At 49.1% G+C, this 22,271-nt stretch overlaps 1 protein-coding gene across 5 annotated transcripts in view; it reads left to right on the forward strand.

The window, feature by feature from the left end:
- Positions 1 to 22,271, forward strand: part of LDLRAD4 (low density lipoprotein receptor class A domain containing 4) — a 259,259-nt gene that overhangs the window by 163,550 nt on the left and 73,438 nt on the right. Inside the window, exon 2 of one of the 5 annotated variants that reach the window (XM_089305402.1) lies at positions 14,358 to 14,529. The exons of the other annotated variants lie outside the window; for them this stretch is intronic. Within the exon in view, the coding sequence (XP_089161528.1) occupies positions 14,463 to 14,529 (67 nt within the window). The 5' untranslated portion in view covers positions 14,358 to 14,462. The remainder of the gene's footprint in view (positions 1 to 14,357; positions 14,530 to 22,271) is intronic. 5 annotated transcript variants of the gene reach the window in all.

Below are 22,271 nucleotides of genomic sequence, written 5' to 3' on the forward strand. Positions count from 1 at the left end.
ATTAAACGGAGATTAAGTAAAGTCAAGGATGCCCTATTTGTGAGGGCACTGGTGTGTGCAGATGTCTTCAGTGAAGGGCAGGCCAAGGAAAACAGGAAGGACCAGGACTCTTGGAATTTTCTGGAAGAAATGGGCATTCCAAATGTCCAAATGCATTCTCTGGAGCCTTTTTTTTTTTTTTCCTTCAGACACTTTTGTGGCTCACGGAGTTTCTGAAAGGTGTTCCATCCTGGCTTCGAGCTGGAGCTGTGTTTATGCTGTAGGTTGTTAAATATATTTACAGCCTTTTCAAGGAGTTCAGTGGGGGTTCCACAGTGGTTATTTATTAGTCGGCTCCAACTGCTGCTGGCTGGAATTAAAGAAAATAATCTGTCCAGTGTGGTTCCCAGGAACATTATAAATCGCTTTGGCTCATAATGAGCAGTAGGAACAGTAATGTGAAGGGAACGCACACGTGTCGTTAGTCACAGCGTGGCAGGGTGAAGCGCGCAGATCATCAGTGTCTGCTGATAGCAGCTGTTAAGATGAAAGGCGTGGGTCTGCACTGCACTCGTCCCGTCTCTTACATCTGGGTCACCGGGCAGCCCACCTGCTCCAGTCCCATGGAGTCGGTTGAGGCCTCCGAGTGGAGTGGCCCCATTTCTGTGGGCATCGCCAGCATGAGTGGAGGTGGAAAACAGGGGTGTTTGGACTCCAGTATCCATGACAGAGCATCCAGCGCTGAGATGTGGCCTCATCAGGAGGCAAGGAACTGAGGCCTATCCCACACCTCCCAAACTAGTGTGGCCTTTTGTGACAGGTCCCCACCAGGGCATCTGTTGGCAGCACCCCCTGGACAGCTGTTGAGGAAAATTTAACAAAAATATGATGTGTGCATATCCTTCTACTCAACAGTGCAGACCAGTGTACAAAGATAAGTATTCAAAGATGCTCATTGCAGCCATGAAAGTTTTTCGTACTAATACTGAAAATCAGTGCCAACACTGGGGACTTGATTTTTAAAATTACAGAAAGGGACTCACCACATATCGCTGAGTGGGAGAGCAAAAGCAGTGAGAGCCATCTGAGCTCTTATGCTTGAATGAGATGTGCATGTGAGTGTACACAGATAACTGAAGGAGTAACCACCGTGATGTGAAAAATGTTCTCAGGTAGTGATGTTTCCAAGTTCCTTATTGAGGCTAGAACTGGTATTTCATTTTTTCCCCTTTGATTTGGAAGGTAGAGAGACAGCTCTTCTATCCACTGGTCACTCTCAAATACCTACACCAACTGGAACTGGACCAGGCCAAAGTCAGGAACCTGGAACTCCATCCAGTTCTCCCATTTGGGTGACAGGTGCCCAAACACTTTGAGCCATCATCTGCTGTCTCCCAATGTGTTCATTAATGGGAAGCTGGATCGGAAGCAGAGGAGCTGAGGCTCAAACCAGGAACCCCAGTATAGGATGTGAACATCCCAATTTGCTGTGCCACAGTGCCCAACCCTCGAACTGGTATTTTCACTTAAAGACTGTTAGTTACAATACACAGCAGCCTGCGCACTTCTAGTTAACACTGAATATGATTGCCAGCCACTGAGATGCTCAGGACCCTGTTCCAGCACCCCAGTGCTTGGGATGCTCGCTCTGGGCCTCGCCTGGCACCAGAAGTTCCGTGCACTGAGTGTAATACATGAGAAAGGCCATTTCGAGTTTGAGTTCTGCTTCCCTAACAGCTGTAAGCCAGCCCCTTCCATTGGGGATGCAGTGGGTGGTTTAAACAGTTGTGTCAATTCAGAGCGGAAGCCAGTGTGTTCTGGGAAGAGGTTACTTGGTATCCACTTTGGCACAGTAAATATTTGGTAGTTGTGTAATCTTGAGGAACACGGTCACAATAGGAGTCACCGCCCCTTCTAGCCTCATGTCTGATCCTGTCCTGAGTGGTGTTTTCCAGACCCTGGGCCCTTGCCTGCCCCCATGGCTGTGTTCCTGTCGTCTAACCTACCCAGGGGGCCTTTCTGCCTCAATCAGATGGCCATCCCCTCTTCAGTAAAGCCATTCCTGAGCCTCCAGGCAGAGCCTGCAGGTTTCTCCTCCAAGCTTCCCAGAGTTCTGCCATCCTGAGCACATGGTGTTCCCTGTTGGTTGATGCATCAGCCTCCCCCACCCTCCAGTGGTCTCATCTGGGGAGGGGCAGGTTCTTCGCCCTCCGGGTAGCAGCCCCTAGGGGTGAGGGGAGGAGAGAGGCAAGGGGGAGCAGTTCCAGAAGCTCACACAACTCCCCTCTGTTCTCTTTTCTGATGTTGGTTTTCCCTGTGAGTGCTTGGTGTTTTTAAACAAATCCTTTCCAAGGAGTTTGCTTCCCTGTCACTGAGGGCTATTTTGGGCACAGATCGGCTGGTTCTCGGTGTGTACAAAGGGGCCACTCATGGTGCAGGCAGCGCCGTGGGAAAGCAGGTGCCTCTCCTCTGCCTGCAGCCCCTCCTGCTCCTTCGGATGTGTTCCTTTTCCACCGTCTGCTGCCCAGTGGCCCAGGCACTGGGGAGAATACATCCTCCCGATACACATGGTCCCTGTGGTCTGTGTCTCAGTTCCTTTGCGCAGGCATTTTGCACAACCTTGTGATTGCACGTCTGTAGCACACAGAGGGCACCGTCAGCGTGCCGAGTCAGAGGATGCTCACACAGCCCACTGAAAGGTGATTTGGAAATCACTTGTTTAGATGTGTGAAGGACTTATTGAACACGGTTCTTGTGATCCAGGCCTTCCAGTTAAATCTAACTCCTGCCCAGAAAGCTGTCAGGTGTGTGTGAACAGGTGTGCAGATGAGCAGTCAGCTCATTGTGCTCTTTAACAGCTTCCTGGGGCAACCACAGGCTGAACACCTGAAGCCCCCGCTCCTGAAACCATCCTCACCCGTCTCTGCGGCTTCTCCTGCCGGTTGCTCATCCCCAGCCAGCCCCTCCTGGGTGCCGGGCGTTCTGAGCACCGAGGACATCAGAGTTTTACCTCACACCACCATCGCTGGCCGAGAGACAAGGGGCACCGTGGTCTCCAAGGTTTCAGAAACTGCAGGAGGTTTAACAAAATGAACTGAAGAATGAGACCTTTTTGAATAACAGAATTTTCACTGTTAAGATTATCATCTAATCTACTGATAATTATTGATGTATTATCTTTATACTCTTACTTCCCTGGTCTGTCTAAAAGATGGGTTGGAGTCACGTGGAGCTCCTTGGGCTCCTGGAGTTTGGCTGACCTGTGGAGTTCACCAGACTCCGGCTCAAGTTCACATTCTGTCCTTTGTCTTCTTGGTGCCCCTGGGAGGAAGTCGGGTCCTTTCTAAACCACAGTTTGTCCAGGAGGACCTAACAACTATCTGAATCAGGGCTTCCCTGGGAACTCACTCAGGAAATGTCCATGAAGGAAGGAGACACAGGCTGTAGTGTGCTGCATGCGTGCGTGTGTGTGTGTGTGTGTGTAGGGCGTGCCCAGAGACAGCACATCCACACGTGTGCATCTGTGTGAGTCGCCTGCACCTGAGGCTCTCATTCAGGGATGCTTAGTCCTGGCTCTGTTGTGGAAGGTCGTCGTGGGCCTGCTATGAAACCCTGCTGCTTTTCAAAAATAGCTGTCAGAGGCAGGCTTGGGAAACTTGAGTGAAGCTGCGATGATTGCCCCAGGCACAGCTCTGCCTCCGGGCTGTTTTCCTGGAGTGTTATTTCCCAACCAGGGTGCTACAGTGGGCCAGGGACATTTTTAGGGTGCCATGGAGCCCAACTGTTGATTTTGTTAATAGGGTAAACAAACCTTCTTTGACACCATAAATAGCAGAAGCTGTGCTTTCCTCCCCACCTCCTGAGCAGGGAAGGTATTTGAAACTGCAAGGAATTGAGCCCTGAGCTTAATGCAGTTATAGACCCAAAAGAAAAAAGAAAAAAAAAAAAAAACAGAGATGTATACAGAGATGTGTTTTCTGGAGACAGAAGGTTGTGAAATCCGTCTAGCAGTTAGCTCGGAGCTTGGTTTACCTTGAGTGGCTTCTGGAAGCATTGATGGTGATGATGGCTGCCTCCCTGAGGGCTGTGAAGGTCAAGTGTGTTACAAAACACTACTGGAAGGCCGGCGCCGCGGCTCAATAGGCTAATCCTCCACCTAGCAGCGCCGGCACCCCAGGTTCTAGCCCCGGTCGGGGCGCTGGATTCTGTCCCGGTTGCCCCTCTTCCAGGCCAGCTCTCTGCTGTGGCCCGGGAAGGCAGTGGAAGATGGCCCAAGTGCTTGGGCCCTGCACCCCATGGGAGACCAGGAGGGGCACCTGGCTCCTGCCTGCGGATTGGCGCAGTGCGTCGGCCGCAGCGCGCCAGCCGTGGCAGCCATTGGAGGGTGAACCAACGGCAAAAAGGAAGACCTTTCTCTCTGTCTCTCTCTCTCACTATCCATTCTGCCTGTCAAAAAAAAAAAAAAAAAAAAAAAAAAAAAAAAACACTACTGGAAGCACATCATTAAGTAGACCAGAAAGGAGGGTGATCAGAGTTCTTAGGTGAATGGAACAGGAATGTAAGCTGAAGTCTGAGCACGCCAGTAAGCTCTCAGAGGAAGGGCAGCAGCCATCTGCACAGCAGTGATGTCCTGTGGCCCACGAAGAGGTGTGGCTCTACGGGTTCCAGTGCCACCCAGGTACAGGGTTCGACCCCCTGAAGCACTTCATAATGTTAGACCTGGTGTGCGGGGAGCTGACATCTTGCGGCTCTCTTCTTCATGTCCTCTGTATTTTCCAAATTTTTCTGTAGCGAGCACATAATACTTTTGTACCTGAAGGCAGCATTAGACAAAACAGAATTTTTCTCAGGCTGTAAATAATAGTCAGACGGGTCAGACCCCTCAGTGGGTTCCCCAGTAGGGCCTCAGCTGAGGGGAGAGGCACCTGCCTTGTGCTGGTCCTGACTCCACCAGGCAGAATGGACTTCGTGGGCACTGCTGGTGGAGGGTAGGTGAAGACGGCTCCAGGACTGCAGAGGTCTGTGGATGTGACTCAAGGCTCCCCCCCCCCACTCAGTGTCTCTTTCTGATACTGCTGAGTTGTCCACGGGCTATGCAGGTTCATGTCCTAGACAGAAGAGAATGAGGTTCTTCATAGTCATTGCTCTTGGTTGTCCAAGTCACACAGAAGTGAGTCCTTCTCACAGAGCCCAAATGCGTGCCAAATATTAACTTGGCAGATTAGCGCCTGTTCCGTGGCCCCACGTGTCGCCGTGAGTGAAGTCTTCCTGCGTGATTTCACCTTGTCCATGTTGGGATTCATCAGGAACTTTCTCTTCTGCACAGTGATTGGGTTAGTTACACGAGCAATTTCCACTGTTCCACCACAGCCAATTGCAAAGGGGAAGGAGGGTGGGAAGGCTGATGGGGCAGGAAAGACACAGGACCTATTACGGAGCCAGAAAATCAAATGTTCAACCCAGGTGGGCCGAACCCCTGCTGTGCCCCACAGAGGCCATACACGTAAGCACTTTTTGAAAGACTGGGAGGGCAGTGAAGAACCCCATAGGCGCTGGCTTCGTCTGGGAAGTCACAGTAGCAGAGTTACCCCAAACCAAAGCTGAGGGGGGATTGCTGAGTACATCAGCGAGTTGTTGGCGTTCTGGTGCCTTGTGTGTAATCGGGATGGCCAGCACATTGCTTCCCCTGTGTGGCCTCAGTCCCCTCACCTGAAAAGCAAGAGCAGCCAGTGCTGTGCCTGGAAGCCTTTCAGGGTTGGGTTGAGGCAGAGAGTGAGGCTTCTGAGAACAGAGGGCAGCATGGGTGCAGTCAAGCTCTGTGGGTTGTGTGGGATGGGCAGGTAGGGGTGCTGGGCTGAAGAGGTAGTGAGTGGAGCCCACCATTCCCTTGCCATGCTGCTCCGGGGTCCTGCGGACATGTCTCGGTACTGAATGGCTGAAGATGGTGACTTTTTTTTTTAATACCCCACAGACTCCATTACCGTTTGTAAAGTATTGGTGGGTTCCTCAGCATCCTGTAGTGAAAGCAATGAACTTTTCACAGCTGACGAGGGCCATTCCCCACTAGCTTGTTGGTTATTATAACAGCAGTTATAATGCAGCTTGGGACTGCTTGTGGGGAGCAACTGAGACTAGACTAAATTACTGGAACTAGGACTAATTCTATGCATCTGCTCTCCCACAATATGGCGCTGGGGAGGAGCAAACAACTATGCACCTGCCTCATCAGTTTGACTGATAAACTGCAGGAGCTGATCCTGCTACTGATTGGAGGAGAGCAGCGTGCTCGGCGTGTGGGTAGCAGAGTTGGGATTGGTGGAAGAGGACTATGAAGGAGGAGAGAGACAACATGCACCAGGAACACCTGAGGAACATCTGAGCAGCCCCCGAGAGAGCCGGCCGGCGGTGTGCCACTCCTCTGCGGAAGTGGGGAAAGCGGCGGCGGGGGGGGGGGGGGGTGCCGCCTCTCCATGGAGGTGGAGGGGCCGGCAGCTAACCCGGGATGGCGTCGTTCCTCCGCGAGTGAGGGAACGGCAGCTAACCCGGGAAGGGCCAAGCAGACAAAAGAACAGCGCAGGGTCTGGTGTCGTTCCTCCGCGAATGGGGGAGCGACAACTGCTGTGTCCCCAATCAGAGTGCCTGGTTTCAGTGTCTGCTACTCCACTTGTGATCCAGTGCCCTGCTAATGCACACCCAGGGAAGGTACCAAGTGTTTGAGTCGCTGCCTCCCATGTGGGAGACCAAACAGTGTTCAAGGCTCCTGGCTTCAGCCTGGCCCAGCTCCAGCTAGTGCTGGCATTTAGGGAGTGAACCAGCACCTGGAAGATGTTTCTCCCTATGTCTCTCTGCCTTTCAAATAAAATGAAAATACATAAATGATTTTTTTTAAAGTGAGCTTATCAGCCTGATGCTGTTGAAGACACACGGTTCTCCTCCACTCTCCTGCAGCTGAGTGAAGGCAGTGCGTGGTGCAGGTGCCCCTGCCCTCCATCAGTGACAGGCTCACTGTAGGGGGCTTCTGGCCAGGCGAAGGGCAAACTCTTCCTGACTCTGCTGATGTGGAGAAGCACTTCACAGCGTCCCCTTCACAGAAACACACTCTGCCCAGCCTCCCTTCATGTGTGCCACTTCAAAGATAACCTTGGAGGAGCCAGCATTGTGGCCTAGCTGGTAAAGCTGCTGCTTTTGGTGCCGGCATTCCATATGGGTGCCAGTTCAAGTCCTGGCTGCTCCACTTCCTATCCAGCTGCCTACTAATGCGCCTGGAAAAGCAGCAGAAGATGGCTCAACTGTTTGGGCCCCTGCACCTACGTGGGAGACCCGGAAGAAGCTCTCCTGGCTCCGGATCGGTACAGCCCTGGCCGTTGAGGCCATTTGGGGAGTGAATCATCAGATGGAAGATCTGCCCCCATCCCACCCCGTAGCTCCGCCTTTCAAATAAATAAATAAATAAATCTTAAAAAAAAAAAAAAAAAACACAAAGATAACCTTGGAAATTTTGGTTGGTGAGGTAAGGCTGAGCAGCTGATGTCACTTTTTGCCGTCCTGAAGTTTCTTGATGCTATGTAAGATGGCAGTGGGCCTCGGTGTTCTGCCACAAGAACTTTGCACCTCCCTTTGTTAATCTGCATTCTGTTACCTAGTGATCCTTTGAGGTGGAAGGGGAGATGTGGCATGAAAGGGGAAGTGAGCACATTATCCCTTCCCTGAGCAGGTGTCCATCGGATCACGTGAAACTGTTTGCAAACCTGACAAACTTCTTGGGACGAAGAACAGTGTCTTCAACTTGTTGGAAAATCTGACAGTGTGCACCCGGGGTGGGCTCACTTTCTAAGACAGCACGGTACAAGGAGCACTGTTTCCATTTTACCATCTCAAGGGGGCTCCCATAATTGTTTCACCAGTCCTAAAGCAACTTCTCGAACCTACAGCTCCCCCAGCCGGTTCCGGCAAGGAGTGGTGTCCCACTTTGTTACAAGTGGGGGCTGGTGTGGACCTCATGCAGAGGCGGCGTCCGGTGCAGCGTGGGAAGGGGTCAGTTGGGCTGACATTAGGATGTTTCAGAGATGTATAAAGATGAGCAATGTTTGCATCCCGACTCCGAGGGAGGCACCGCGCAAGCATCTAATTTGCCAAGCTCCCTGCTGGCAGTTTTTAACGCCCTGTTAATTTTATTAAACATTCTTAATAAGAAGTTGGAGTTTGTTGAGGCTAATCCGTAATGACAACAGCTGTCTTCCTTCTTTAGAAACAGTGCAAGTGTGCAATGGCTGAGGAGTCCACACCGGCTGGGGGAGCCTGTCCTGGCTACAGGCCTCTCAGGAGCAGCCTCTCGATGGGGCTGGGAGACAGCCAGGCAGGGTGCTGAAGGGGCCAGGTTTGTGTGGAAGGTTCATAGAATGGTTCTGTAAGTTTATTTAAATCCCCACAGAGCCATTTAAATCAAATTCAGAAGCCCAAGAAACTTGGGCAGGTGTTTTCTTTTCTCTACATTTATTCCATAGAACGGTGAAGATGATCCTGCCTTGTGACATATGAGTATAATAATAATAATGATAATAATATGTTAGTACCATGAAAAAAGAGTCCAATGAAATGTAGCAATTCTAGAGGGGGAATAAAGGATGGCTTCATAAGGAGTATAAAAATACAGAGCCTGGAGCAGCACTGCACTTCAAATGTAATAGGAAAGTGGTTTCATTCACAGAACTGTTTAATTTCTGGAACAGAGTGCAAGGAAAGCTAGTGGAAGAAAAATCTTCAACTGATTGGTGTTATGCAAATTGCAGTGGAAGAAAACACAATTCCCGAGCCTGTAAGGGACCTGCGGAGAGCTTTAATGTTGGCAACTACAAAGGGCTTAGAATAAATCCAGGCCCGGGGTAGTGAGCGTGACTGTGATGGCTTGTTACCGCAACAGTGCGCCGTGCTAGCGAGAGAGAGGACGAATGCTAGCTGATAACAGAGGTAAGGAAGGTGCTGGGTGTGAGCAGTCGACCTCCATGGAGTCTTGTTCTGGAGTGTGTTTGAGTGACTGCAGCCATACTAGGGTTAAGAACAACCAGAGAGCCAGGAGCCGGCCAGAGACAGGTGCAAGCCAAAGAGTGGTCTGGCTGACGGTCCCCTGCAGCCGCACACATGAGATTCAGGCGCTACAGAGAACCCTGTGCGGAGCAGGGCCCTGCATCTTTTGAGCCAGTGTGAGTCCCCTCCTTGATGTCCAGCCTATACTGCCTTCCAGTTTGATTGTCCTGTTCTTTGTTTCCCTTGAGCTCCTGCCGATGTGTGTAGATGCTGTCCCCATGGGCCGGGGACTCTCGTGCCACACGGCGCCCGCTCAGGCCCCAGATGCTGGTTCTCCTGCATCCGAGCCCACGAGTCTGACTTGACTCGGTCCTCACTTCCACGTGCCTCTCCAGCGATGTTCTGTGTGTCTCTAAATGCTGCCACCAACATTGCTTTCCCATTCGTAGCAGGACTCAACATTGTATTTCACCCGTCATGATTGTTGGCAAAGCATCACTGTGCTGACAGCAGCCCTCGGCCATCCCACTATAAACAGTGTCCGTGCCTGGCTTGTCTGGTAGAGGAGCAGCAAGCCTGCCACCCAGCCCTGGTATAGCTGTGTAGACCTTCCCATTAGGGTCACTCTGTGAAGACACATAGATGGAGTGCTCCTGGTGCATCTCCTCCAACAAAGGAGCTTTTTCGTGTTTAGCTCCTCCTTCCCTCCCACCACCAGCACAGAGGAAAGAGTGAGCTCTGTAAGGTGCCGAAGCCTCTGCTGTCATAGGGCGTGTGTGATAGAGCAGAGGGCAGGGAGGTGATGGGGAGGAGGAGGGGGAAGAGAGAAGTAGGGGGAGAAAGAAGAGAGAAGAGGGAGGGGAATAAGAGGGAGGGAGAGGGATAAAGAGATAAAGGGAGGGAGAGAGCGAGAGTGAAAACGAGAAAGAGAGAGAGGCAGAGATGGACCACAAGTAGCTGAAACAAGTCCCTGCTGCTCTGCTTCCAATCCAGCACCCTGCTGATGCACCTGGGAAAGCAGTGGAAGATGGCCCAAGTACCTGGGCTCCTGCCCCCCACGTTGGAGACCCAGATAGAGCTCTGGGCTCCTGGCTTTGGCTCGGACCAGCCTCGGCCATTGTGGCTATTTGGAGAGTGAACCAGTAGATGAAAGATCTCTCTGTCTCTCTCTCTCATTCTCTCTCTCCTCCTCTCCCTCCCCGCACCTGCCCACCCATAACTCTACCTTTAAAGCAAATACTTGTTTAAAAAAAGGAGCTGAAACTGTGTAGAACTGGGAAAAATGATGTTAGATGAATGGACAGGACAATATCATAGGGTGCTGGACGCTGGAGGCCGGGCTGGCCATAGTAACAGGAAAGGCCCTCTCCAAAAGGGAAAAGTGGGGGTATCCAGGAGGAGACCACATCCAGGGACAGACAGAGAAGACCCTGCCCTGAGCTGCATGTGGGCCAGTGAAGTGTGCGGAGGAAGCAGAGAGAGGGACAGAGAGGTAAAGTGACTGTCCTGCCGGTAGAGCCCGGCGGTGTGAAGCCAGGGTGAGCGCCGAGTCCTTGTGCTTGTCTGCCAGCCCTTTCCATCACACCTGTGTTTCCTCCTTGCTGGCGGAGAGACCACTGGGGATGCGGCAGGCTTGCAGAGCTGCTGGAAGAAAGATCAAGCAGCTCCTGGGCTAGGCCTCCTGCACTTCTCTGCCTGCTACAGATCGGGGAGGATGGTGCTCTGTCTCTAGAACTGCATTGGTGCCTCTTTGAAGGTACTGTCAAGGGTCGTTTCGTCCCCAGGGGTCACGATTCTGCCTCCTTCCCCGCTGAGTCTCCCTCTCCACGGCCCCTTCCTGGGGCCCTTGGTGCAGTTTGCTTTGTGCCTCTGGTTGGTGGTCAGGGGCTCCTCCTTCCCTCCCACCACCTGACATTGGAGGTGGCTTGTTGAGGTGGCTTCTGGAGAACTTTTGCTCTGCGTTTTTCCTTCCCTTTTGTACCCTAACTTTAGATGACGCTGTTCTCCGGGAGGGTTCAGGAAAGGCTGCAGAACCTAAAACTGTTCCACTGCACTGTTCATCGGCTGCCGTGGTGGCAAATGCGTGTGCAGGGTCACTCACTCACGTTCTGTTTGCTCTTGAACTTCCTTTGCCTGGCTGCATTTCTCTCTTGTTAGGAAAAAGTCAGTATTTGCATATGCCAAAAGGGACCTAGAGTCAGACTGAAACTAACCAAAGATCGTTTATTTGGTTCGTTTACTTTCTTCATGATGTCGCTTGCCATAAGGCTTCTCCCATGATCTCTGTGTTCTTAAGGACGGATCTGCAAAATGATAACAGGTTAGTACTTTGTTATTGTATATCTGTAGTGATTGCAACATTTTGGTTGAGACTAAATATATGTAGACCTGGAACAGTGTTAAAAATGTTTACAAGTGGGAAATAGGTGGAAATAAATTTAAAAAAAACTCACACCTTGTGATTTGTTCAGTATCACTTAGCAACATCAATATTTTTGTCTACAAATAAAGGTCTCCTGTTTGGTGCACGTTGAAAATATTTGTACGCTTGCGTGTTTGTGACCTTGGGTGCACATTACCTAAAGCAGAAGGATCATTTCCGTTGTTGCTGGGCTTACAGTACTTAATTTGGGTGTCTAGACACTGGTTATAGTGACAGCAGAACGTCTAAAGATGTGAGACAAGATTTTACAAAGTAGAGTTCTTAAAATATGTCTGCACATTGCTTCTGAGCACAGAAATACATTAAATTATAGAGTCAGAAAAGTCTTAAATGAAAAGGATTTGTTTCCTCTAAAATAATTAAGTTGCACGATTTGAATGTCAGTTTTTTCCTCTTCAGAAGTCGAAACGTTTTGTCCCCTGTGCTGTGCCAAGAACAGGGGGTGCTTACCATGAATAGCTGTGGGCCTTAGTGCATCTTTGGGTACCTTTACTATCTAGATCTCCACCAGCTCAGTCTCCTGGTCCCCATTTCTGCTGCTGATAAAAGCGTCTGCCTTCATACAGGAACGGTAGCCTTGGCCACGGCCAGCAGGTTGTGGTCTATGTTTCATGTGCTTTCCTATTTGATATCAGCATTAGGAGCCATCGAGCTGATCTATGTGTGTATTGTGACCTGGGAGCAGGTGCGGTCAGCCGAACCACCTGTTTAATAAAGTATTAACTGGTGTTTGTTCCCTGAAGTTGGTATTTAAGCAACAAGTTAGTGGAAAAGTCTCACCATCCAAGAGTCTCTTAGTCTAGGTTCTCTGTCTAACCCATTTTCACTGTTTGCTGTATTTTTTGTCGTTATTCTAGTCACATACCTGGGATTTAATCCCATTATTCCACTTGTTGTCTGCTTTGGGCTTGAGTAAATAATATAATGATCTTGCTTTTCTCTGCTTCCTCGCTGCCTTGGAATCCTATTACTTCAACACTGTCTGTATCAGTCTGGAACACAGAGTGTTAACTACAGTTGTAGATAGGACAGACGTGGAATCCTTTTTCCTTTCTTCCTTTCATCTTCCCTTCTTTGTTAGAAACAGGGTTAGTTCATTTTCTGTTGTTATAATAAAATATCTGAGACTGGGTCTTCTCTCTCTCCTTTCTTTCTCTCTCTCTCGCTTGCTTTTTCTCTTTTTCCCTTTCTTTCTTGAATTTATTTGAAAGGTAAAATGTCAGAGAGGGAGGGAGAAAGAGAGAGAATCTTCCATCCACTGGTTAACTCTCCCAATGGCTACACTAGCCAGGACTGGGCCAGGCCAAAGCCAGAAGCCAGACCAGGAGCTCTGTCCCGGCCTCCCACATGAATGCCGGGGCCCAAGTACTTACACTGTCACCCTCAGCCTCCTCAGGCACTTTGGCAGGAAGCTGGATCAGAAGCGGAGCTACTGGGACTCAATCTGGCACTCTGACATGGGTTGTGGGCAGCTTAATTGCTAGGTCAAATGCTCACCCCTAAATGATGGTTTTTATAGGGAGAAGTGTTACGTGAATTAAAAAATGTCAGACAGTTAGCATCTGGCATGCAGTAATTGCTATGTAAGTTGTAGCTGCCGTTGTCATCATTGTCGTTGCTGTTGTCCTGACTACTTGCATTGAATAGCTGAAGTACCAGTAAGGAATCCAGTATATCCGGGTCGCTGATGGCCAATCTCATTATTCTCATTTGAATTTACGTTAGAAAAGTTTTCGGCTGGTGCCGCGGCTCACTAGGCTAATCCTCCACTTAAAGGCACCAGCACACGGGGTTCTAGTCCCGGTCGGGGCACCGGATTCTGTCCCAGTTGCCCCTCTTCCAGGCCAGCTCTCTGCTGTGGCCAGGGAGTGCAGTGGAGGATGGCCCAAGTGCTTGGGCCCTGCACCCCATGGGAGACCAGGAGAAGCACCTGGCTCCTGCCATCGGATCAGCGCGGTGCGCCGGTTGCAGCACACCAACCGCGGCGGCCATTGGAGGGTGAACCAATGGCAAAGGAAGACCTTTCTCTCTGTCTCTCTCTCTCTCAGTGTCCACTCTGCCTGTCAAAAAAATAAAAAAAGAAAAGTTTTCTAAAAGACACAGCACAGAATTAATCATTTTTTCAAAACACAAGGAAATTTCACATATTAAATGGTTTTACAAGCTTTGATTGGCACTTTAAAGGGTGTTGGAGTCGGGTGCTCTGGGAAACTGCCTATTGATTGCACTGTTGTCAGTTCCTAAGCAACCATTGCCAAATTTATCTTCATGTCACATAACTTGTGTGTTTATCCAAGCTGGTTGAAATTCTTACCCTTGTGCAAAAATAGACCAGAGTGAATACTGAGTAGGACTGTACCACAGAATGGACTGTGTCCGCACATACTTCCCAGTAGGTGTCACTCTGGCAGAAGCAAACGAGAGAGAATGGGTTCTGAGGAGCAGGCAGACATCCCTAGGGGACCTGCCCAGGTGATATGGGAGGCCCACTGGTGCTTGCTTTAGTTCCTCTCTGCTCCCTGGGCTTCTCTGACCAGTGGATGTGGTCGTCAAGGCAACACAGAGGAACATTCTTGGAAGACACTGTTCTAGACCCTACACTTTGGCCACAGACATCCGAGCTTACTCATAAAGTATTAAAGCAGTAATAAAAAGCAAAGGTCTATCCATGTAGATAAAACCTGAATACTGGCAGGACTTGCTGGGATACAGGTGGCAAATTAGGGTTTCTAGTGGGGTAGGTGCATAGAGGCTAAGTGGAAGATGCCTGCAGAGACTTCACATGTTTCTGAGTGATCTTCCACAGCAGTTACTGTTTGCTCAGAAATGTAAAATGATTCAGATGTCCCTTAAATATAACTAAGAAAAGCATGTGACAGCGAATACTTGTGCCCTTGTTACTTCCTATTAGCAGGTACACTTGAGAGTGAACCATGAAGTATAACTTCTACTTCCCCTGCTCGACCTCGAGAGAAAGTCACCAGTGAGCCCCTCCAGGAGCTCGGGCAATCATAGGATGGTGCAGCACAACACCTCCCTGGGAATACTTTTCCTCTCAGCAATGTCTTGCCAGTTTTCAGCAGGTGGGTATGTCACGGGGCATGTCACAGCTACCATGACAAAATGTAGTAGCACCCACCGTCTGCACAACCAGTGTGAAACTGCATTTTAGACAGATGTCAGTACTGAGTCCTGATTGATAATAACTGATCTTTAAGGAAAGAAGAACTCTCTCATTGTTTTCCCCAACAAGTAATTATTGGCTGATAACAAAGGGATAACTGGTAGGTGACTAGAACCAGCTGTCTGTGGCCACTTCCTCACGGGGGCCTCTGAAATGTCATTCATCCCCTTTACCAACAAACAAGCAAACGAAGTTAAGGTAAATGACAGTGACCTAGAAAATGGTGCCTGCCTTGAAATAGGATTGTGGCAAATGTCTGTAGATACTTAAGCTATTTTTATAATTTGTAAATTACATATTAAACTTAATACACTAAAAAAATGCAGTGGGATTATTAGCCTATTTATCTAGAATTGGAATTTCTAGAAACATAGATATGTGCATATATATTTATATATGTGATCATATATATACATGAACATTTATGTATATATACATATTTTGGTGTGTATACATGTGTGTATAGGAATTTTCAAAAAGTTTGTGGAAATTGTGTATTAATTTTAAAAAGTGTGCATGGATTTAAAAAAACTTTGCACCAAAATAGATATCTTTTAATTCTTTTTTTCCACAAACTTTTTTTGGAGTACCCTTATAGATGTGTGTGTGTGTATAAATGTAGGCTGTTGGTTATTTCCTCAAGATTGAGCGGCCAAGGTCACACTACTTTGGAGTTAAAAAGCCAGATCTGGGTAGCAGCTCTGCAAATGGCTTTTCAAGTGACCTTGGCTGAGTCAGCTCCCCTCTGCTGGCCTCAGCTTCCACATGGCAGGAGCTGGCTTGAGATCTGCAGGGCCTCTTCCAATTCAGAGACTACACAGGTTACAGATTTCTGCATGTGCCCTGTCACCCTCTAACCAGGGGAGAGCCAAACCCCACAGACATGCAGCCCAACAGGGTTCTGAGTGACTCACTTAAAGACCTTTTTACACTAAAGTGATTATATTTTAAAAACACAAGTTTAAAGATTTATTTATTTATTTGAAAGGCAGAGCTACAGAGAGAGGGAGAGAGAGAGAAAGAGACAGGTCTTCCTTCTGCTGATTCACCCCCCAAATTGCTGCAATGGCCAGGGTTGGGCCAGGTTGGAGCCAGGAGCTTCAGCCAGATCTCCCACATGGGTGCAAGGGCCCAAGCACTTGGGCCATCTTCCTCTGCTTTCCAAGGCACATTAGCAGGGAGCTGGATAGGAAGTGGAGCAGCCAAGACAGGAACCAGCACCCAGATGGGAAGCCAGCGTCCCAGTCTGCGACTTAACCCACTGCACCATGGCACCGGCCCCTCATTCGTGACTGTTGAAGTTAATCTTTTCCTTTAAGACCAGATATCAGAGATCACCGTCCCAGCTTGTCTGTGGAAAGGGTCTTGCTGGGCTCGAGCTTCCTTCCTCAGCCTCAGCCCTTGAATAATAATGAAAGAAGAATTCAACATCAGGGATTCAGGAAGCTGTAGCTCCTGTCTGCGTGGCTGATAAGAATGGAGAATGTGCAGGGCCAGCGCTGTGGCGCAGCGGGTTAAAGCCCTGGCCTGAAGCGCCGGTATCCCATATGGGCGCTGGTTCTAGTACTGGCTGCTCCTCTTCCGATCCAGTTCTCTGCTATGGCCTGAGATAGCAGTAGAAGATGGCCCAAGTCCTTGGGCCCCTGCACCCACGTGGGAGACCCGGAAGAAGCTCAAGGCTCCTGACTTCAGATCAGTGCAGTTCCGGCCATTGCAGCCATCTGGGGAGTAAACCAGCGGACGGAAGACCTCTCTCTCTCTCTCTCTCTCTCTCTCTCTCTGCCTCTGCCGCTCTGTAACTCTGTCTTTCAAATAAATAAAATAAATCTTAAAAAAAAATGTGGAAAACAGGGCTGTTGAGGACCCCCGTGGAAGGGGCTGGGAGCTGGGAGCCAGACCGCCTCACCCAGAAAGCCCACCAGTCTGTGACATACAGGAGAGCAGCGAGCCCAGCTCTGAGCTTTCCACAGGCAGCCTGGGCAGGCTTGGGAACATCTCCTAAGCGCTCTGGCTCTCCCTTTGCTCACTTGTGAAACGGCTAGCATTGTGTCACATGGGGGCTCCCCACACTGTAGCCGTCCTTCGGATTCTGTGTTGGGAGCTTGAAAGATTCTGCGACTTTGGCTTGAAGTGAATAGATGAACTTCTCTTGGGAGACAGTGTGTAAGTAGTTTGCTCCATTTGTACGTTGTCCAAATGGGCTGTAGACGGATTTCATGGTCCTTGTGCCTTTTCTGAGCACTACAGGCAGTTAATATTCCTCAGGTCGTAGAATGCGGACTTTTGGAAAATCCTCAATGAGAAACAGACGCACGCTTTGCGACTCCTTCAGATCCTGCACTCGTAATTAAGTTTTTGAGCACCATTTTTATATGGGGGTAGATGAGATAATTAAGAGATAGTTCAAGGAAGACAAGTGCATGGGAAAATAATGGTTTCTGCTATGTGATTAAGCGGCGCGGCTGGGCCCCTTGATGAGCCGTCGTGAACTGCAAGTGTGCTTCATCACCACGAGTGGCTCCCTGATTAGAGTTTAAGAAACGCGTTCACAGCGGGCAAGAGCACGCGCTGCCATTCACAAACCCCGCGCCGATCGACACGAAGTCCTGGGACTTGTGCTGCAACCGCCCTGAGGGGACCCCTGCAAATCTGAAATTGGGGTTGACAGAGCTGACCCTGAAAGCTTTCCTGATTGTCCAATCTTCCAGCCATTGTAAATAATCATTCTCTTGTGTACATTATAGAGGAAACCTAGAAGAGAAACCCAAGTGAAAATGAAAAAGATAGAAAGCCTAGAATAGCCGACAAGGCCTGATGGATGCTTGGATGCTTGGTCCATAGCCCTGGAGCCCTCCCCTCACCTCCGGGTGGCGGAGGATGGGGGAAATTGTAGTCACGTGGGTTCAGGCCTACGTCACAGCTCTGTCGCTCTTTATGATGGGTGCCCTCGGACTGGAGGCTTAATGTGCCTCAGTTTCCATTTCTTCCTCTGTGAAAAGGTGATGACACCTTTCCAGAGGTGGATGTAGCCTGTGGTGAGAGCGGGCAGCAGTGTGCACTGTGTTTGGGAGAGAGAGTATTGGGTGTCCCAGATGTTTCCTCCTGTGCTGTCCTGGTCCTCCACCCCTTTCACCAGGTCCTCTGCTGCTACACTGCTTCCTAATGAACTTCTTTAAAAAAAAAAATGGGGTGGGGGCAGCACTGTGGCTCAACAGGTTAAGCTGCCTGCAACAGGGCATTCCATATAGAGTGTCATTTTGAGTTCTAGCTGCTGCACTTCCAATCCAGCTCCCTACTAGTGCACCTGGCAAAACAGCAGTAGATGGCCCAAATGCTTGGACCCTTGCTACTCATATGTGAGGCCTGGATGAAGCTCCTGGCTCCTACCTGGCCCAGACTTGGCCATTGCAGCCATTCATGGAGTGAATTAGTAGATGGAAGCTCTCTGCCTCTCCCTCTTTCTGTATATAGGTCTGCCTTTCACATAACTACATATTTACATTTTTTATTTTTAAATACTTAATTGACAAAGATTGAACGTGCTCAGAGTGTGCAAGATGAGAATCTGAGGTATGCACGTACGTGGTGTAGTGAGTACCGTACTCAAGTGCATCAGTCACCATAACCACTGCCGTTCTGCTCTCTGCTTCTCTGGGTTTTACTTTTTTGGATTCCACATCTCAGGGAGATTAAAAAAAGCCTTCAGCCAAGGCTATTGATAGGATGTTGATGAACTTGTAAGACACGTGGGTTCTGAGTTGGCGCCTGCTCTCCTCCCACCCCAGGAATCCCTGTGCTTCCCAGGCTGCACCCTCCTGTACGGTCTGAAGTGAGGAAGTGGCCTCCTAAGTTTTGGAAACATTCAGCTGCCAAGTTTCCTCTGCTGCAGGCTTAAAATAGCTCAGACTGAGAAAGGAAGGCAGAGCTTGAACCAACGGTCGCCCTCTATATTCAGACTGTTTTTGCTCGAGCTGGTGGAAGCAGTCGAGCTGGTGGAACCGAGTTCTGTTAGGAGTGGAAAGAAGGTGAACCTCCTCCTTCCCATTTCCCTTTCCATGGTGGACACCTGATGCTTTGCCACACACGCACCTAAAGGTTTATGATTTCTTGTCGCGGTGTGCTTTCTAGTGAAATGTGCGTTTATCTTTGGAGGTGACAGACGTCTTTGTTTCAGGGATAGCTAACAATGGCTTTTGAAACCATGAGCATGTTCACAATGCTAGGTTCACCTTGAACCCGATGTTCATAGTGCCTGGTCTTAGTCTGAGGATTGGACCCAGTTTGATTTTGGGTGGGTGGTGGAAATACAGAGACTCCTTGCAGGCACCACTCCAGATGAAAACCTTTCAGCCAGGCCTGTTGGTGACAATAGGAAGAAGGGGGTGGATTCTGCACGGTGGGACCAGAGCCAGCTTGGAGACTGAGTGCTGAGAATCCCAATCCCCCTTCCCCCAAAAGCTGTGCACACAGGAGTGGTTTTCCAGCGATAGTGACATGAAAGAGGACTGGTCCTCACTGGGGGAAGAGCAGAATGAGCAATTGCTATAGATTTTCCACATCACTCCAGCTCCACAAAGGAGACAGAGGGTGTGGAGCTCATTTTTTGCAGAATGCCTGGACAGTTCCAGCATTGCCTCATCACAGCTTCTGATTGCTAATAAGCAGAAGGAGCTCCAGTTCTCCTACATCAATAAGCGCTTTAAGTGACTTTCAGATGCCTGACCCCACGGGAGACACAGAGGCCACCAGTGGACCTGTTTTCAAGGATTTTTACCCAGAGGGGCCCTCAAAGACCACCCCCTACCCCCAACTCCCCCATTGAGCCTCTGCACTGTGGTTTTAAGCCCCTCGGCTGGGTCATGGCTGGGCCATTTTCGGACTATCAGATTCCTCCCGTGTTCATGCTTTGGCTGCTCATTATAGAATTTCGTTTTCCTTTGCTCCACTAAACAGAGTTCAAACAGTGCTTGTTGGAAGCAAGCCTAAGTAGTTAGGTCTGAAGGTAAATTGAACATCTCTGGCGACTTCCCCGGCCCCTGTGTGAACATAAACAGTTCATTTCTGTGTTCCTGTTTTCTTCAAAAAAAAAATCAAGCAAGCCTTTGTGGGGACCAGGTCAGTGTGTAGTCCCCGCAGGTGAGGGGCGCTGAGACCCCCAGCGGCCTTCCCTCTGCTCCTCCCCGTCTGCCCCATCCGCCTCCACTCCCCTTCTTCCAGCTGGGGCAGGCTGTCTGGGAAGCGAGTTTCTTTCATCACAGTGGCAGCTCTCCAGCCTTCCCTTGCTAATGTCCCTCTGGCTTGTAGCGGTCCTTACAATCCAGAGGCAGACTGGGCACAGCTGAGGGTTCAGTCTCCTGCCTTCTCTGCAGAGTCTTGTCTCTGCCGTGCCTCTGCCCGCGACGCCTGCCCTGCCAGACAGAAAAAAAGACACACTGATAGCAAGGCTGGAGGATTTCCAGTCACAGGGAGCGCTGGCCCCTGCCTGTCACTTACCCTTAGAGTGCAGTGTGGGAACATCCTGTGTTCATTTTACCCTGCATACTCTCCCCTGAAAAGGAAAGGCAATTAAATCTCGTTATCATGATTTGAACTCAAAGCAACTTTGTAAAACATGGCCATGCTGCCAAAGAAATAGATCTCCTGTGATTATAACTCCCAATAAAACATCAGATATCCCCAGCTAGTTACGGCCTCAGAGGGTTTTTTGCAAAATAACAATGCATTGTCTTTTCGTTCTGCCAATTGTCTAATAGAGGCATAAGCAAGGAACATCCAGGAGTGGGACCCAAGCCACGGCCAAACCCGAAGAAGAGTGCCTTCCCCGGTCCCAGACAGCCCCTCTGACGGCTCTTTGTACTGCCAGGACCGGAGAGCACAGGGAACAGAGCCGCTGCAGTGCCAAGCGGTGCTGGTCTGAGAGCAGCCTGGGCAGCCCTCCAGGGTCCAGACAAAGGGGACACTGCAGGTCCCCGGCCCCACAGCTACCCGGCGGCGAGAAAGAAAGCCTCTTGTAGTAGAGGGCCGTGGCATTGGCCTGAGCTGCCCCTCACAGCTGGACCACCCTGGCGCCCCAGCTTGGGCCTCTGGAGGGAGCCAGCCCAGCTGCACTGAAATGCACATTTCTCCTTTCTTGCACCCCCTTGTCAACAAGCAAGCAAACAAAAGCAGTGACAGGCCCGTCATGGCTCATGCAGCAAGTGGACCCTTCTCAGCTAGGGAAGGCCCAGCTGTCCTCACTGGTGACAGAGCCGGCACCTACACTTCATTTTTGTGTAAGGAGGGGAACATTTCGCTATTCTTTATTTTTATAATCTTGTTACTTGTACGGTCACACGTTTAAATGGAGCCTTCCAGGGTTTGGGTTAACGTTAGGGACTAAAATTCCATCCATGTGGATACAACAGGGACCTGAAGAACAGGACATTCTGGGGCAGCCTTAGAAACAAGCCCTGGCCGGCGCCATGGCTCAATAGGCTAATCCTCCACCTTGCGGCGCCGGCACACCGGGTTCTAGTCCCGGTCGGGCGCCGGATTCTGTCCCGGTTGCTCCTCTTCCAGGCCAGCTCTGTGCTGTGGCCAGGGAGTGCAGTGGAGGATGGCCCAAGTCCTTGGGCCCTGCACCCGCATGGGAGACCAGGAGAAGCACCTGGCTCCTGGCTTCGGATCAGCGCGATGCACCAGCCGCAGTGCGCCGGTGCGGCGGCAATTGGAGGGTGAACCAACGGCAAAAGGAAGACCTTTCTCTCTCTCTCTCTCTCTCTCACTGTCCACTCTGCCTGTAAAAGAAAGAAAGAAAGAAAGAAAGAAAGAAAGAAAGAAAGAAAGAAAGAAAGAAAGAAAGAAAGAAAGAAAGAAAGAAAGAAAGAAAGAAAGAAAGAAAGAAAGAAAGAAAGAAAGAAAGAAAGAAAGAAAGAAAGAAAGAAAGAAAGAAAGAAAGAAAGAAAGAAAGAAAGAAAGAAAGAAAGAAAGAAAGAAAGAAAGAAAGAAAGAAAGAAAGAAAGAAAGAAAGAAAGAAAGAAAGAAAGAAAGAAAGAAAGAAAGAAAGAAAGAAAGAAAGAAAGAAAGAAAGAAAGAAAGAAAGAAAGAAAGAAAGAAAGAAAGAAAGAAAGAAAGAAAGAAAGAAAGAAAGAAAGAAAGAAAGAAAGAAAGAAAGAAAGAAAGAAAGAAAGAAAGAAAGAAAGAAAGAAAGAAAGAAAGAAAGAAAGAAAGAAAGAAAGAAAGAAAGAAAGAAAGAAAGAAAGAAAGAAAGAAAGAAAGAAAGAAAGAAAGAAAGAAAGAAAGAAAGAAAGAAAGAAAGAAAGAAAGAAAGAAAGAAAGAAAGAAAGAAAGAAAGAAAGAAAGAAAGAAAGAAAGAAAGAAAGAAAGAAAGAAAGAAAGAAAGAAAGAAAGAAAGAAAGAAAGAAAGAAAGAAAGAAAGAAAGAAAGAAAGAAAGAAAGAAAGAAAGAAAGAAAGAAAGAAAGAAAGAAAGAAAGAAAGAAAGAAAGAAAGAAAGAAAGAAAGAAAGAAAGAAAGAAAGAAAGAAAGAAAGAAAGAAAGAAAGAAAGAAAGAAAGAAAGAAAGAAAGAAAGAAAGAAAGAAAGAAAGAAAGAAAGAAAGAAAGAAAGAAAGAAAGAAAGAAAGAAAGAAAGAAAGAAAGAAAG

This window comes from Oryctolagus cuniculus, chromosome 10, assembly GCF_051225735.1.
Source record: "Oryctolagus cuniculus isolate XC-2025 breed Fujian yellow rabbit chromosome 10, ASM5122573v1, whole genome shotgun sequence".
NCBI classification, from domain to species: Eukaryota; Metazoa; Chordata; class Mammalia; order Lagomorpha; family Leporidae; genus Oryctolagus; species Oryctolagus cuniculus.